The sequence below is a fragment of the Vicugna pacos genome, chromosome 5 (genome assembly GCF_048564905.1).
Source record: "Vicugna pacos chromosome 5, VicPac4, whole genome shotgun sequence".
In the NCBI taxonomy this organism is placed as follows: domain Eukaryota; kingdom Metazoa; phylum Chordata; class Mammalia; order Artiodactyla; family Camelidae; genus Vicugna; species Vicugna pacos.
This window is the reverse complement of record NC_132991.1, coordinates 34,588,846-34,607,494: the sequence shown is the minus strand read 5'-3', so window position 1 is coordinate 34,607,494 and position 18,649 is coordinate 34,588,846. Positions and strand designations below refer to the sequence as shown.

At 41.9% G+C, this 18,649-nt stretch overlaps 1 protein-coding gene across 7 annotated transcripts in view; it reads right to left on the bottom strand.

Annotated features, from left to right (window-relative positions):
- TANC1 (tetratricopeptide repeat, ankyrin repeat and coiled-coil containing 1) overlaps positions 1–18,649 on the bottom strand; it is a 207,195-nt gene that overhangs the window by 97,896 nt on the left and 90,650 nt on the right. For all 7 annotated transcript variants that reach the window (XM_072961020.1, XM_072961024.1, XM_072961023.1 and 4 more), the window contains one exon: positions 16,909–17,109. In XM_072961020.1, coding sequence (XP_072817121.1) covers positions 16,909–17,109 — 201 coding nt within the window. The remainder of the gene's footprint in view (positions 1–16,908; positions 17,110–18,649) is intronic.

Below are 18,649 nucleotides of genomic sequence, written 5' to 3'. Positions count from 1 at the left end.
TCTGATCATACCTGAACTTCCACAACATCTGCCACAGATGCCATGTCTTGAGATCCTTCCTTCTCCCTAGAGGCCAGTGATCTGAGCTCAGGCCTGCACGTCCAACTCCCTGGGGCTCCTCACAAACAAGGCTCTGTGAACATCTGAGGGCTGAGATATTCAAAGTCATCCTCACTGCCCACCTGGCCAGCCCATCTCCGCGTAGTCCACACTGCAGTTAATTACACCAGCACCCCTGCCGGCGGCAGTACGAGAACAGCACAACTTGAATCCCGGGACCAGGGCTGAAATCCTCCTGTAAGAGCCTTACCTAAAACGCAAGATGAATGACTCCCATGGAGACCTCATTAACAATTAAACATGGGAAAATGTAAAGCCACTAGTGCAACAAAAATTGTTTGACTCTGGATCCACCTAGAAAACCAAGCTAGAGAGCTTAGCAAGATTTCCAACTGCTGTGCAGAAAATCCGTTATAGGATGTGCCAAGATTGGACTCCCAGCCCTCTGGACTGCAGGGCAGTGCTCCAGGGGACAGTCCATACAGCCCACTGCTGGACAGACGTGTCCCGTATGTGCCAGGAAATGACAAGGTCTCAAAAACCCTGGGCCACTTTGCACTCATCTTCCTTCCCTAATTCTCACGTACCAGCAGGTCACCACAACCCACAGATCCTTTTTCCTAAAGCTTTCTCAAATAGACCCCACCTCCCTCCATTCTTCTCTGCCACTGCCAAAGTTGTGGCCACTAGACTTCCTCGGAATCATTAGCAAAGAGTCCCAACCAATCTCAACTCCAAGAAGGCCTGTATAAAATGGTCACTATTCTAATCCAAATCTATTTATTTAATCTCTCTACTTTAAAACAGTCTAAAACAGTCCGAAGAATAAGACACCACTGCCAGAAGAATCAAATCTTCCCTGCCCCCACCCCGTACTGCCGTCCTCATCTCAAATGCTAATTGCCCCAAGATGCCGTGTGAGACCCAGTCACTGCAGCCCGTCCAGACCTCCTGCAGGGCTCTTCTTCCCCTACGGGGCAGTCTTCCCACCCAGCCCAACCCCTGTCTGCCATGTAACCCCCAAGTCACGCTTAAAGAACACCTTCCAATGTCATCCACACTTGGAACCTGGCCAGCTCCCTCGAAGCGATTCCTGCCCTTCTCCGTGTGGGTCACAACCCTCTGTAGACACTTCAATGTTTTAAAAGTTGTCACCTCTCTTACTAAACTGGGAGGCCGCCAAAGCTGAGGGCCAAGTATTTACACACCTTTTTATCTACCTCACCTCTAAGCCAGAGCCCAACTCGTAGCTGACGCTCGATAACCCTGTATAAAATCAATGTTTATGGAGCCTCATGAATTCAGAGTGAAGCAAAGATGGAAGTAAGTCAGAGTGCCCCTGAGGCCATTTGGAAAAGTAAAAGTTACTATCAAAAAAAGTCCCATCCACCCAGTGTCCTCTTCAGAAGGAAGCTTGGAAAGACTCTTAGCTGCCAGCCAGTCCAGGAGAGCTGGGGCGTAGGAGCTCTTGAGAGCAGCCGTGCATAAAAAGGGGCTATTTTTAAAGGCTAAAGGGCAGCCAAACTAAGACTTTCCCATTTGAAAGGAGGAAACATTTTTCACAAAAATAATAAAGGGGTGTCCAAAGGCAAATAAAAATGTAACTCTGTAAAGCAGTCTTCGAGGATGTTCCTTTCTCATTTCGGAGAAAACGTGTGGGACTCGACACATCTTATTTTTCCCTTTCTGTGTATCATGAAGAAACTACGAGCAACAGTGCAAGTAAGTCACGGTGACTGCAGGTCTCAAGCCACAGTCACGTGTTTCCTGTCTTAAAAGGGCCTGTTATATCTCAATTGCTTATTAAAACATCACAAATTTAAGAAAAATATATAGTAGAACCTAACGGCAAGCAAATAATCAAGTCATCAGGACCTGTTTAAATGTGTGCTTCCTTGACCTGGCCTGTGACATCGTTCCTTCCTGACTGAGAGTCTCGTAGGGCTCAGGTGGCCGTTCCAAAGCATCTTCCATAGCCGGGCAGAAGCAAACCACCTCAAGACGACACACGGACGCTCAACGGTTTCCCTACTCTCACCCTCATCATCTTTAGCATCAGTTTTCTTCCCACACTCCTCCAAAACTTGGTTACTTGTATTCTCATAGACTGATCTTTACTGCTTTCGATATGAGCTACAATAGGACCAAGAATAAACTAACAAGGCATTTAGCAGGGGTGGCGGCGTAAACACATACGACAGGAAATGAAAACCGATGAAATATCTGATGACGGTTCCCCAGACGCCTGGATGAGTCTAGCTCCTCAGCAAAGCTATGCCCAGAACTAACGAACCCAAATCCAAATGGTAACAATTTGGTTTAAACACTTTCCTTGACATTCACTAACCCAAATCCAAACACCCACAACTAGACTTTAGAGGTCTCTGCATGAAGCAGTGGAGTCTTCCCTGTCTTCCCTGCTGTCCATGTCAGAGAAACAGACTGAGGCTGACCACAGAGGAAAAGGACAAATTACTCCATCAGAAGTCAGGGCCCACAGAAGCATTTCTTGAGCATGTCTCAGGAGCCAGGCACTTGCAACATTCCCTCTATCCTCTCAAAGATCAATATGGTAGAGCATGTATTCTCACTCCCAGATGAGGAAACCAAGCATCAGAGAAGTTGTCAAGTAACTTCCAAGGACACAGCTACTCAGAACAGGGACTTGGGATTTGAACCCAGGTCTGCCTGTCTTTAATGGCCAGAAACTTCCCACAACACTACATAGTTTAGGGAGAATTTCTCCAACTAGAAGGCAGCAAGGGAAAGGGGGGAGTATACAAAAGTTCAAGCTTATCTAATGCAGGTAAGATCTGCCTAAAACTCACAACTTCTAAAAGTTAAAAAACAAACAAACAAAACAAAGAAACAATCCTGCACTCTGCAGATCTTCTACATGCATATACTCACATTTTAATATGTGTACATGTATGAGTGCATATATACATGCACACACACATCTGGCTCCAATAGGAAATGTAGAACTGACCAAAAGTTGTAAAATTATTTTGTAAAAGTAAACTGTTTTTAATAAAGGAAATCTCTGATGCATTTTTACTAAAGAGCTCAAAGTATACAATCCTTCTTTGACTGACACAACAAGAGATTCCTAGCCTTTAAATCTCACCCAAGACCTCTAATTTCCATGTCAAATATTAACACTAGACCCTAGGATGTCTACAACAGGCATGCATTTTCTTTTGACTACTGAAAACCGTCAACATCCAGAGCCCTTGTGAAACATTCAAGTGCGGGAGATAGAAGTGTCCGTAACATGTAGCATTTGCTGCATTCTCAGATGACACTCGCCTCCAGTGTTACAGCAGAGTTGTAACCTGAGCAGTTACCTCGCCTGCATTCACCTACATGTGCTCTACAAGATGAGGAGTGACTGGCAGATGAGGGACACATGTCGGCTGCTCACTCAGCCACCCTCTGCCCCTACATGCTTCTTACATAGTGGGATTCTGATGTATAAGCTACATATTTCCGGTACAAGGCAGTCCCAAGTATAAGCTGTCTGCTTCACCAGGAGCTCATCCAAACTCCCAAAGTCTGTGTCAATAACAGAAGAAAAATGGCAGTACCATCCGGAGACGTGTCTGCATGTGGCATTTACAAGCAAGTCAAGGGATTTTCAAGGGTAACCTGATGTAAAGGTTTCTGCTTTACACACTGATTTTTTCACATACCCGCATAAGGAGCAACTCTGTAACTCTGCTCTCAGGCTTAGCTTTAGACAGTAAGTAGCTGTCTGCTCAGCTTCCACTGGAGTTGTGCTCTCACTGCCTGGTGAAAACATTTGGACAATTTTGGAGCACGTATTGTCTATCAAGCTCCATGTACCACTATCTCTCATTTCCATAAGAGCTCACAGAAGCTTCACCAATTCCTAAGGCAGGGTGCCACCAGGAATCCCACCTTTTTGCTTTACCTAAGTAACACTTTTCTGCTAAGAACTACTGCTTTCTTAAACCTTTGCACCTGCATCAGTAGTTCTAAGAGCTGACTTCCCCTTACAGGGCAATTTTATAGACATAATTTTAATTACTTCATACGAATCACGTGCAAACCAAGAGAAGATGAGTAACACAAGCAGCCGATGGCAGAGCTGGGACAGGAATCCAGACAGTGGGTCAGTCACTGTGTTACACTGCTTTCATGTCTTGTTCACAGGGAACAAAGCCTGCTGCACATCAAGAAGACATATGCTTGCCAGAAAGTGTACAGATCTGAGGGTGAAATTCCACTGGGAAGCATCTGGCTGACGACAGCGGCTCAAGAGGACCGATACTGTGAGAATTCATTCACGGCCACCGAGTCAGATGAAGAAAGCAGAAGATGGGCTCCCAGGCAGATGGTTACACTGAAACAGCAATCACTGAAGGAGAGCTTTACCGTCTACATCTCAATTTCACTTACCCTGTAAGAGAAGCACCATTATTACCCGCATTGTTCAGATGAGAAAAAACCTGTAACTTCACCGAGCACACCGAGTGGGTGGTGAATCCAGTTCCAACTTGTCCAAGACTGGGTTGGATGGAGACTTCTGCCTATCAGGGTCATTAACAACTCAGTGAAAACCAGAGACTCACAAGTCCCTAACTTATGGTGGATAATTTAATCTCCTAGGCTTTTCAAAAAGTGAGCTCAATCTGAGTAGGCCTGTAGCTATTAAAGAAATTGAATCAATAATTAACAAGTCTCCAAAACAGAAAGCACCAGCCTCACATCGGTTCCAGGGTGAATTCTACTAAACATTTAAGAAAGAAAGTATACCAATTCTCTACAATCTCTCTCAGAGGACAGAAGCAACGGGAATACGTCCCAACTCACTCTATGAAGCCAGCATTATTTTAATGCCAAAACCAGGCAAAAGACATTACAAGAAACCTGAAGACCAGTATCTCTCAAGAGCACAGATGCAAAAATTCTTGACAAAATATCAGCAAACTGAATCTAAGAATGTATAAAAAGAATTACACATCAGATCAAGTAGGATTTATCCCAGGCATGCAAAACTGGTTCTACATTTAAAAATCAATTAATGTAACACACCACATTAGCAGGCTAAAGAGAAAAATTACATGGTCTTATCAATAGATGCAGAAAATGTATTTGGTAAAATCTAACACCTATTCATGATAAAAACTCTCAGTTAACTGGAAACAGGGAAATTTCCTCAACCTGATAAAGAATATCTATAAAAACTCTATAGCTAATATCATACTTAATGGGGGAAACAGAAACTTTCCCACCAAGATGAGGAACATGGCAAGGATGTTCCCCCTCTCCCTACTCCTTCTCAGTACTGTACTAGAAGTCCAAGCTAATGCAATAAGGCAAGAAAAGGGAATAAAAGGCATATAGACTAGGAAGGAAGGAATAAAACTATCTTTGATGTTACAGATGACATGATAATGTATGTAGAAAATCTAAAAGAACTGACCAAAAAATTCCTTTAACAAGGGATTACAGAAAGCTTCTAGGATACAAGGTTACTACACAAAGGTCAATCAATTTTCTACACGCTAGCATCATCATTTATACAAGAAAAATTTGAAATTAAAAATGGAATGCCATTTTCATTAACATCCCTCAACATGAAACACGTAAGTATCAATAACAAAGTAAGTACAAGATCTATATTAGGAAAAGTACAAAATGCAGAAGAAAGAAACCAAAGAACTAATGAAATGGAGAGATGGTTCATGTTCATCGATGGGAAGACTCAATGTTGACAAGATGTCAGTTCTTCCCAACTTGATCCACAGATTCAATATAATCTCAGTCAGAATCCCAGCAAGTTATTTTGTGGATACTGACAAATTGATTCTAAAGTTTATATGGAGAGGAAAGACCCAGAATAGTCAACATAATATTGAAGAAGGAGAAAAAAGTTGAAGAACTGATGCTACTCAACTTTAAGACTTACTATAAAGCTCAAGTAATCAAAACGGTGGTACTGGCAAAGAACAAACAGACCGATGCAACATAACAGAGAGCTCAGAAATAGACCCACATCAATACAGTGAACTGATCTTTGACAAAGGAGCAAAGGCAATACAATGGAGCAAAGTCTTTTCAACAAATAGTGCTGGAATAACTGGACACTCACATGCAAAAAAATGAATCTAGACAGACCTTACACCTTCAAAAAAATTAACTCAAAATGGATCACAGACCTAAAACTATAAAACTCCTAGAAGATACCCTAGGCAAAAGCCTAGATGACCTTGGGTATGGCAATGACTTTTTAGATACAATTCCGAAGGCACAATTCATGGAAGGAATCATTAATAAGCTAAACTTCATGAAAACTAAAAACTTCTGCTCCGAGAAAGACAATGTCAAGAGAATGAGAAGACGAGCCACAGACAGGGAGAAAATATTTGCAAAAGATCTATCTGATAAAGGACTGTTACCCAAAATACTCTCAAATGCAACAAGAAAAAAAGCAAAAGCAACCTGATTTTTAAAATGGACCAAATCTTAACAAACACCTCACCAGGCAAATATACAGATGGCAAATAAGCATACAAAGAGATGCTCCACAACACACGTCATCAGGAAAACACAAAGTAAAACAATGAGACACCACCATGCTCCTATTAGGCCCAAATCCAAAACAATGACAACAACAAATGCTAGCAATTATGTGGAGCAACAGGAACTCTCACTCACTGCTTGCAGGAACACAAAACGGGTACAGCTGCTCAGGAAGACAGTTGGTATCTTGTCAAATTAAACACTTGCCATACGATCCAGCAATCAGCTCCTTGGTATTTACATAAAGGAGTTGAAAATTTATGTCCACACAAAAACCTAGACACAGATGTTTATAGCAGCTCTACTCGTAATTGCCAAAATCTGGAAGCAACCAAGGTGTCCTACAGTAGGTGAACAGATAAATAAACTGTGGCACATCCAGACAATGAAATATTACTCAGCACTAAAAAGAAATGAGCTATCAAGCCATGGAAAGACATAGAGGAACCTTAAATGTGTGTTACTAAATGAAAATTTCAACCTGAAAAAGCCACATAATATATGACTCCAACTATATGACATTTTAGAAAAAGCAAAACTATGGAGACAGTAAAAGATCAGTAGTTGCCAGGGGTTAGAGGGTGAGGTGGGGAGGGAGGGGCGAGTTGGTGAAGCACAGAGGATTTTTAGGGCTATGAAAATATTCTGTATGAAACCATAATGATGGATACATGTCATTACACGCTTTTCCAAACTCAGACCATGTCTAACACAAGAGTGAACCATAATGTAAACTTCGGACTTTGGGTGATAAAAATCAATGCAGATTCATTGACTGTAACAAATGTACCCTCTGGGGGGGGGATACTGATAATGAGGAAGGCCATGCATTTGTGGGGGTCAGGCATAAACAGGAAATCTCTGTACCTTCTGTTCAAGTTTGCTATGAACCTAAAACTGCTCTAAAATAAATTCTATTTTTTAAAAAAGGTGAGTTCATTAACTGCCACTTAGGATCGTTGACCAATAAGAACTTGGTTGGTGATGGAAGTGATGAGAAAGTCATCATCTTGGAAGAGTTTCCTGAATTTTCTCTCTCAGAACCCTTGTGCACAGAAGGGTTCTATTTGTAACTGTTAGCTAGTGACTCTAGAGAAGGCCCCAGAGGCAAAGCTTATTGGTTTCAACACTCCAGGCCCAAATAATGAAGATTCCTGATGGTCCGCGTTGTCCACTGGTAAGGCACTCTAGCTCTGACTGACTTCCGGGGTCACTATTCTATGGCCACTTTCCTTTCCCGACTCCGGGCTTTGCACACCTCCGCCCTCTGGCTGGAACACAGCCCGCCGTTCCTGCTGACCCACCCACAGACCTGCTTCCCTACAAACTGAGGATTCTGGCGAGAACATCAGTCTTCCCTTCCTGACTGTTTTGACCTCGCACTAACGTTCGTTAATGTTAGATACCGAGGCAAGAGCTTCCGTGGGCTTCTGTGACTTCTGTGTTTCTCTGTGAATTAGAAATGATCAGAAAGGAGAGACTCTCACCACCACTGCCCCTGCCCCCATCTGCTTTCTTGAGGTGAAAACCCTCATTTGGGAGCATGGCCCTGGGTTTGTGATGGCCGCCATCTGACACCACCACAGGGTGCAGCTGACACTGCTGCAAAGTGTGACTGGATAAAACCTCCAGTCATCATTAACTGCAGCCAGCGGGAAACATGCAGCAAAAAAATGGCAAAAGCCTGAGAAAATACAAGTGTGACAGGAGCACAGAAAAGGAGGGATGTGATGGCCGCTGACAACCCAGCTTAAAACATACCCCTCTTTGCTCATCCCCAATGATAGCAAAGTCCTGGGAGAGACGTAGGACCTTCATTAAGGATCAGTTCTCTCTAGATATGGGGAGAGGTATGTTCCTAGCTTTACAAATGGAAGGTACTGTGACACTTAAATTGCTTTTGTGTCCAATAGTATTTTCAGCCAATCACAGGAGCTGATGAATGGAGACTACTAAAATCCTACTCATTTTAACAGGTGCATACCTGTGCCCCATCACCAGGGTGACCATCTGAAGAAAGTGATTAGATCCTGTTTCCAAGGCTTCCAAGGGGAAACGAAGACAAGAGCCCCAGACACATACAAGGAGTGTGCAGATTGCCAGGGTGGAGAACGCCATAGAAGGCTGTGCAGACGGAGGAGGAGCACAGGGCTACAGGTGTCTGGAGCAAGAAGTTCTTTCTCACATGGAGAAAAGAAGAGACACAGAAGAAGGCTGGATGGAGCAAGAGACACAAGCCACAACTGAGGTCAACTCAGATGGAGAAAGATCTGATCTAGGGCACAGGGAAGGGAATAAGCAAAGGGGAAGCGGAACAACAGGGCTGGCTTGGGCACAGCAGTGACTTGGTCAAAGCCCACTCAATAGGAAAAGAATCGTCTTGTCAATAAATGGTGCTGGGACAACCGGACATTCACATTTAGAAGAATAAAGATGACCCCTACCTCACACCATTCACAAAAAAAAATGGACTCAAAAGGGATCCTAGACCTAAATGTAAAAATTAAAAACTATAAAATTCTTAGGAGGAAACAAGGCATAAATCTTTGAGATTGGATTAAACAATAGTTTCTTAGATATAACATTAACCAGACAGTGGCAAAATAACAAACTGGAATACATGAAAATTTGAAACTTCTGTGTTTAGAGCAGTACTATCAAGAATGTGAAAAAGGTAACCCACATAATGGAAGAAAATATTTCCATGCTATATAACGTGTATCTAGAATATAAAAAGAATCCTTACAACTTCAGACTAAAACTACAGTGAGATACCAGTTCACAGATGCACTACAATGGCTATCTTCAAAAAAAATTTGATTACAACAATTGTTAGCAAGGATGAGAAATCAGAAATCTTGCACTCTGTAGCTGGGATTAAAAAATGGTTCAAGCAACTGGAAAACAATTTGGCAGTGCTTCAAAAGGTTACACATAGAGTTATCATAGTAATCCAGTAATTCCACTCTTGGTATGTATCTCACAAAAAAAAGAAAGAAAGAAAAGAAAGATACATCCACACAAAAACGCATACACAAAAGTTCATAACAACATTATTCATAGTACCCCAAATCTGGAAATAACTCAAATGTTCATAAACTGAAGAATGAGTTAAAAAAAAAAAAAACATGGCACATACATACAATAAAACATTCAGCAGTAAAACATAATGAAGTACTGATACATGCTACAACACAAATGAACCCAGAAAACCACTGAACCTAGAAACACATTGTTACATGAAAGAAGCTGGTCACAAAAAACACATACTGTACGATTCTACTTATATGAAATGCCCAGAACAGGCAAGTCCATAGAGAAAAAAATAGAGTAGTGTTTGCTTAGGGCCACAAGGTGTTGGACTGGAGAGGAGGTGGCGAGGGACAGATATGGAGTAATTGCTAATGCAAATGGATTTTTTAAAAGGGAGATATAATACGTGGTATGTAAAAATATCTCAATAAAGCTTCTGTGTAAATGCCATGGGATAAATCACAATGGAAAAATATGTGAGTCTGAATTGAGAAAACAAACTATTGAGAGTCATAAAACACTACAGACCTAATTAAGTAGAAAATGATCAACTGGGAAAATTTTTGAATTACACAGCTGATGACCTTAAACAAGAAAGCTGTGATAATTCAGTAAGAAATATACATTGCCCCAATAGAACAGCAGACAAATACCACAATAATTCCCCAAAGAAAAAAGTACAAATGACCAATAAGTATACAATAATCCATTCACAACATTAATTTTTAAAATTTTCACTTAGTAATCCCACTTTCACAGTGTATCCAATGAGAATATCAGAGACGCCTTTATTAATATACAAGAATGTTCTTCCACTTCTTTATTTAGTGGGAAACCGAGACCATCTTACATGTGCGATGTTGGGGGAGTGGACAGATATTTACCATTGTTTACTTACTACAGAAACAAGCCAAGAAAGACATTCAACCAAGCGTCAGAAGTGGCTGTCTCTCTAGGGGTACAGGGGAACCAAGATTTGCTGTATCTTTACTTTGTGCATTTTTGTAATGAATTTTCCTCCACATATATTCTTTCTAAAATTTAGAAAATAAAGATAACAAATATCTATGTATTTACGTTCATTGAAAAGGAATTTTGTGAGAATCGCATATTCTTTATCAGTGGTTCTCAAACTTTGCTACATATTAGAATCAACTGGGAAGACTTTTTTTTTTTTTTAAATCCCAATGCCCAGGCCCTACCTCATATGCATTAAATCAGAATCTCTGAAGGTAGGACCCAGGCATCAGTCTTTAAAATTCCTAGGCGTGATCGCATGGTAGAGCCAAGTTGTATACGAGGGTGAACCAGGGTTCATGGCTAGGAGAATGAACGGCACTCAAAGGTCCTCAGGTTTACAGTGGAACAAACCAAATGCACACAGGTCTGCGTGTGAACACAGAATGGTGTGTGTATGTGTGTGTGTGTCCATCCGTCCGTCCGTCCGTCCCGGTCACAGCTCCACAAAGCAGTAAGGCACAGGCAGGGCTGCCTGCTCCCTGGAGGAGGCAATCATCTAATGAGTCTGCAGGAGGAAACAAAGAACGGTGTCCAATTCACCATAGCAGGGGGAACTTCCTTGCTGAAGGGCAGAGCCCTGATGGTGACCTGACCACTCAGAGGTGACAGCAGGGCTTAGAACTAGCTGGTTCCACCAGCAGACATGTGCAGGGGCGGTGTGTTTCCTGTGCTGCCCCTCACCTCCCTGGGAAGAAGACTCACAGATGCATGTGTGCATAGCCCTAAGCCTACAGCCTCCCCCTGTGCGCATCACCTGAACACAGTGCCACATCATTCATGTGCCAACAATGTACAGACACAACAGTGCAGACTGGCACAGGGGAACACACTGGGGTGGCAGAGGTGGAGGGAGCAGGACCACACAAGGGAAACTGGACTTGGGCCAACCTCTACCAATAACTTGCACACTGGAGCGAGTTCCACAATGAAACGTCTCTGCTTCCCTGTCTGCAAAGAGGCCTGAATGGTTGTGCTCTAGAGGCCTTGTCGACCCTAACATGTCTCTGAGCCTCCACGAGCCTCACACAAAACAGAGACTGTGGCTGTAGCTAAAATTAGAAGCCAGCTGACCATGGACTCTGATCTGACTCAGCTGTGATAATTCCCTCATCAGTATCAGAAAGAAAATGGAAATTGAGAAGCGCAGGCAGAAGGGAAGTTCAAAACAGGAGAGTCACAGGATGACTTCTCTCTGCCTCCTCCTGCTAATCTTCAGTGGTCCAGAGCGAGGCTGACAAAGCACCTCCTAACATAGGCCATTCAAGACTGTTTCCAGAAGATGTTAACTCCAAAAGGAAGCCTCTCAAAGATGCTGGAGGGGAATGGGAAATCAATACAGCCTTTTCGAAGAGTGACTGGGCAGTATGTACACCAAGAATCTTTAAAAATGCAGCCTGTTTAGTTCAATACTTCCACTTCTGGGAAACTGCCACTCGAGAGATCAGAGGCATGTAAAAATTACTCAAAAAAACACATCGGGAGTTCTGGAGACTGGATGCACAACAATGTGTACTTAACACAACTGAAGTGTACACTTAAAAATTGTTAAGATGGTAAATTTGGTTATGAGTATCACAATTAAAAATAAAATTCAAAAAAATTCACAGGCATTTAATAGCAAAAGCAAAATAAAACATCTTGGCTCACACTACAATTTAAAAAAAAACCTAAAAAAGAATGTAAATATCTAACAGAAATTAGTTAAAAATCAATTATGGAATATTGAAACAATGGACATTAAATATCAAGTTCTTCAAGCAAACTGCAACTTGTTCATGATAGAATATTCAGTAAAAAAACAGCAGAGCACATGTGGTCTCGGGTTTAGGAGGAATCGATAAAAAAAATTTAGAAAATCAAAACACTAAGAGAAGTTCTGTCTCTATGTTGGAATTTCCAAATTTTCTACAAGAAACACTCTAGTGGGATGAGGGAAGGATGGCCTTCATAGACTTTAACTCATGGTCCAAGAATCAAAGTGCAGAATGGCTTTCACTTTACAGCCCGTCAACTTTGAGGTTTTTCCCTTAAAGAAACAGACAGCCAGAGGGGTTTTCAAAACTGCTACATCAGCTCTGTCAACTGAGACAGAACTGGGACTGGAAATAGCAGAGGTGCAAATACAGCAGTTCCCGACATGTTCCTAGACCCTCATTGGATGCCTGAAACCATGGACAGCCCTGAACCCTGTGCATACTGTGTTTTCCCTATGCACACAGATCTAGGGTAAAGTTTAATTTATAAATTAGGCACAGTAAGAGATTAACAACAACAAATAAAATAGAATGGGGTGTCTCTCAGAGTATCTTATAGTACAAAGCTAACGTGTTTTCCATCTTAACTAAGCACTTACCACACACTGGGGCCATAACTTTTGCAGTTTGAGGTGCGACTGCAAAACTAGCACACATTTCTTCTTCTTTCCTCACAATTTCACGTATGAGAATCTGTTCTTACCGTAACTCTTAGCTACTTCAGCATGTGACTTTTTTTCTTTCCTTATTAAGTCGAGAAGCTTTTCACTTAAGCACTTTACAGCTCCTCTTTGGCGTATCTGAAGTGCCAGCATCACTCGTCTTATGCTTTGGGATATTATTAAGTAAAGTATGAGATACATGAACACAAGCACCGCCAGTGGATCTGATAACTGAGGGGTTTACTCGGTGAGTAATGGGCGGGATACACCGGACACACCAAACAACGGAAGGGTTCCCAGCCCAGGCAGTGCGGGGCAAGACTGCATCATGCTACTCAGAACAGCGTGCAATTTAAAACTTATGAATTGTTTACTTCTGGAATTATCCATTTAATATTTTTGGACGCCAACTGACCGTAGGTAACTGAAACCATGGATAGAGAAAACATGATTAAGGCAAGACGACTATAACCAGCAAACCAGCACTACCCAGGCTCCCCATACAAGTGAGGATGAGAAAAGCAGTATCACCCACTTTTCACCATCTGCTGTTGTACCCCGTTCACAGGATTTTAAAAGGCTGCTTCGTGCCTCCTTCTGATTGTTTCATAATGGGCCCAAAGTGATCTGGGAAATGTAATCCAAATATAAAGTAACAAATGATGTTACTAATAAACAAGTCACAGGAAATGGGCTTTGCTCTTCTCTGGCAGAAGATGCATTACAATTAATGAATTCTTAATCCAAAAAGGCTTGCAACAGGCACAGAATTACTTTAATGGATACTGGTCCTTGTTTTAATTACCAGAAATTTTTCATTTGGGAAAAAAAAATTTGAAACAGTACTCAGGAAACTGAATCTTAAGACCTAGCAGTTAAAAAAAAAATTAAATAAGGTGGAGCAAGGTTACCACCTAGTAAATAAAAATAATAGCTAGCAATGTAAGTGGGATGTAAAAAACTCAATCATGTAAAATACAGGGTCATATTATTGCAAGGTTAATGGCATTTTTTTTGGTCCCAAGTTCCCATGACCCAGGAGCCAGTCACCACCTGCACTAGGACACAGACTCATTATTCATACAGGCTGTGCTGAGTGCCGGTTACAGGAGTCTATGGTATTTGACCTTTGCTAGCATAATAGTTTCGGTCCAACAGTTTCTTGATTAGCATCAATTAGTGAAGACTTTCTATCCAAACAAGTAAAACAGGTTTGGGCTTGGTGGGGGTTCTTTGTTTTTTAAAAGTACCTTCTTAAACAAAAAGAAAGAGAAAGGGGTCTAATCTTACAAAGAAGAACAGAGTCACGGAGGTAACTCAGAGCTGGGCCTGAAAACTGATGTGCCTCTGAAGCCCAGCCCGATGGGCTGGGAAAACTGGGTGGGGTGGGGGGCTACACCTATGGACTCTGCTCACTCACCGTATTTACTGTATCATCAGCAACAACAGTACTAGCTTTTTAAATAAATGCTATTTTTAAATCCAGTGCATGTTCACAACCATATGTCAACTATTTCTTTTTTTTTTTTTTTTAACAGGCAGGTAGAACATTAGGGCTCTGGATATTTTTCCAGCAACATGATTAACAACAGAAATCTCTGTGTGTTAAACACTGTCTGATGTATTCAGAGTCACTGCCATTTTTAAGCAAGCATCTCTGCCTTTAACTTTTCTTTTCGAATTATAATTACCAAGATAATGAAGTCAAATGACCACTGTGAGACACTAACTTGCCGTACAAATGTGGGCAATCCACAAGCGCTGTTCTGCTAGAGAAGAATCTGTTTAATATATTTATCATTTGGACCAAAAGCATCTACTATGGAAAATATTTCCTTCAATTTATTAAAGGTTTGAATGCTGCAGAACCAACTACTCCCTTCTATTCAAAAGGCCTTGCAAAGTGTTTAGCAGAAATAAATTTATTCTTCTGGAGAAAAACAAATTTGGGGATACTTTCTCAAAAACCAAAGATACCTAATTTGGTCGGGACGCAGGAGACAAGGCCTTGTCAGGGATTTCTCCCCAGGTGTGCCTCAGTGTCAGACCCTGCTGGCCACCCACACTGCCCAAGCTGGCCATGCCATTCACTGCTACCTAATGTTCCACTCAACCCACACAATAAACAGTAACTGCGGTGATGAATGTGTTAGCTAGCCTTATCATGGTAATCATTCTGCCATATACACATATAGCAAATCATGCATTGTGCACCTCAATCTTACCATGTTATATGTCAATTATATCTCAATAAAGCCGGAAAAATTTTTTAAGGATTGAAGTCCCACTAAAACTAACACTGATTTTGTTATTAATAACAAAACTCCATCTGAAATGCAGTACTCCCCAGAGGCTCTCCGGCGTTCGCCCATCTGAGGCCCAGCCAGCAGTGACTCATTTGCAGCAGCACAGACAGCAGGAAGGAAAGTCTACTATCTGGTTTATGTAGATGTTTGCACTTGGAGATGACACCAGGCCTGCCCTCAGCTGTCAGACGTAGGAAGCACGTACACACACTGACTCAAGGGAAAAGGACAAATAACCTGGCTGGTAAAAGAAAAAGTAAATGCTGAGCACAGTTTGTTAAAAGGAGAGTACTTCCAATGGGGGTGACTAGCAAAAAAGTCAGTGTGGGAACTGGGATTTGAGAGAAGAGAAGAAATCTGACAGAGATACGGCCGGAGTGGGAGGGTCAAGAGGAGGAAGAAAGGACATTCCAGGAATTTCCCCAAATACTGATAAACGGGTCAGATTCCTTGGCACAGGAAATCACTTCATACCAAAAAGGTTTCCAAGTTCCAGCTAATGGCTGGATTGTAAACAATGTTGTCCAAATTAAGAAAGTTCTAGAACAATGGAAAGACTCAGGACATTCACCAATTCATAGCACAAAGCCTTCAGGTTTACCCTCTTAATTTTACTCCCACAGAAACTGCAATTATCTCCTAAATGATTCAGAAATAGTACATGCAACATCTCAAGGAGTACACATATTTAGGAAATTAGAGAAACAGATAACAATTTCACAGCCTCAGGGCATAGTGTAGACCAATTTCAAACATGTTTGTGTGTCAATGAGAAGAACCCTTCCACTGGCACATAACCATAAGGCCCCAATTTATCTTGCCCTCCATAAACAAATACTCAGAAAACCTGAAAGAAGATCAAAGAACTTTGATGATTCCAGGTATTAGCATTACGGAAAGGCCTTCCTCACATCTGATCAATGTTAAATAATGTTTGGGTTTTTATTGGTAATGTTAAGTGTAAAAAGTTGGTAATAATAAGGGAAGCCAAAGTACTTCAGCAAAGTAATCTGTAAGTCCCCTGCCCTGTTCCTTTACAAGTCTGAATTTTCACCAATTAAATTTTATAGCTGTTCAAACGCTGGATGATGTCATCAATGAAAACACATCAGTATGCAACGCTGGGTATCGTTACTGTGCAGTAATAAACAGACTGTCGTCAGATTGTACTTGCCAAAATCCATAACCTTTCAACAGACCACAACGAGTTTAGATTTCAGCACTGCCCTTATTTGTGAACAAGAAAATAGCAAAACTGGTGGGTAAGGTTAACACTGATAACAAGACCTCGAATCTTTGTACAAGTCAAGCCTGGGCAATCAAAGTAGTTTATATATACAGGTTGAACTGAAGACACAAATCTTTCCAAGCCATAATTTTTTTTTAGATTCCCTTCTTCTGGGAGTTACCATAATAAAGGAAAAAACCTTCTCCCAGAGGATTTCTTGTTAGCACTTCTTTGGCTTAATTGCAACCCAAGTATTACCCAGGAGCTAGTCTGGAGCTGTTCTGCTGCTCGCTTACCTGGGGATTTTTTGGTTGATCTTGACTGCACGGAGTGAGACTGTCGAGGCAGCAGGGGTGATGAAGGCAGAGACATGGAGACACCTTTGGCCAAGCTCATCCTGTAGGCGTCCTCGGCCACCGGAAGGCTGCTCACTGAAAAGTCGCCGCCATGGCCAGGGGGCAGGACAGGAGGGGAAGTCTCTGGACCAAAGTCACCTCCTGGAGTGGAGAAAGAAAACCTTCAGTTAGGCCATCCATGACAGCCAGGTGCAAATCTAACTCCTAAAAACTACATTCTTAGAATTCCCACATGCCATATGTGTGCACTGAATATTTTTTAAATGTTTTTTTTAAAAAAAGACTCTTCTCTCATCTCACCCACTCCATACTCCCCATGGCACAGGGTCCACCCTCCCACAACCAGCACAAACCCTTAGTCATGAGACTGGAACCATGGCCCCCTGATTAAGCAATTTCTCCTTGGAATTCAACCCCTAAATGAATATAAGGACAAACAAGCTTACATTATGAAATTAAACTTTCTAGAGTAGACACATCAAAAAAAAAAAAATCAGAGAACATAGTTACAACGTAGAGGGGACACAAGGAATGAGTATGTCAGTTCACAATAGCATCTCCAAAAAATATACAACCCGTCCTCAACTCCTCAGATGATGCACTTTCCTCCTCACCCCCTGGTATGTACCAAGAAACAAATGAGAATGTGCGAGGGGGGGAGGTAACTCATTATGCTGATGACTAAAAAGCATCTTTAAGCTCTAAATTATATACAGCAGAACTGGAAAGGTATAGAAAGCTTTCCACAAGCAAACCAGTCTCTCTGATGAAAATTGTCTAACTGGTCCTTATCACGCCTTTCTGACTCCAAAAAATCAAGGCCTGGATTTGAACTTAAACCTGTCTAGCGGGGAGGGTATAGCTCAGCGGCAGAGTATGTGCTTAGCAAGCATGAGGTCCTGGGTTCAATCCCCAGTACCTCCATTAAAATAAATAAATAAACCTAGTTACCTCCCCCCAAAATAAAAACGAAAAAAATAAAAGATAAACCTGTCTAGTTCAGCAGGAACTCAATTTTTACAGATCTTTGTGTACAACACTGAAAGGATACAACCCCAATTGTCAAGTTCCCAATGGCATCACTGCCCTTGTTTTTCACGTTAGGAGGCATGGTGAAATACAGCCACCCCCTCCACAGACTAGTGGGCAGCAGGGAGCAGGGGGGTGTTTAAAACAAGCAAACAGGCTCAGGCATGGCTTTCAAACACAACTCAAAACCAGCAGAGCTGTGAACAGGAAAACCATGGGTTCCACAAGGCATGAGTTGGCACCATCAGAAAGCTAATTTCAGTCTCAGCTGGGCTAGCTATGCCTGAACGGATTTTAATAAACTTGGGAAACTAAAGACTTATCACTAAATACCCAAATGACTGGTATTTGAAGAAACAACCCGAATTGGCAGGAAACCCTCACTAGAATTTTAAAAAACAAGACTATTAGGCAAATACCCAAGAGCAATAACGTTCTGTCCATGAGGGAGGGAAGAAGGCAGGAGTCAAAGGAGATCCTTACCTCCTAAGTAAGTCCAAGAGAACTGCAATGTCTCCCGCTTTGGTCCCCCTAGTACCCTCGTCCCCCGCCCCTAGCTTCCCAAGCCAGCACTGTAAGCTACCACTGACCACCAATTCCCAGGATGCAGAATCGAGGCTTACACTACCTACACCACCATGGACAAGCCTGA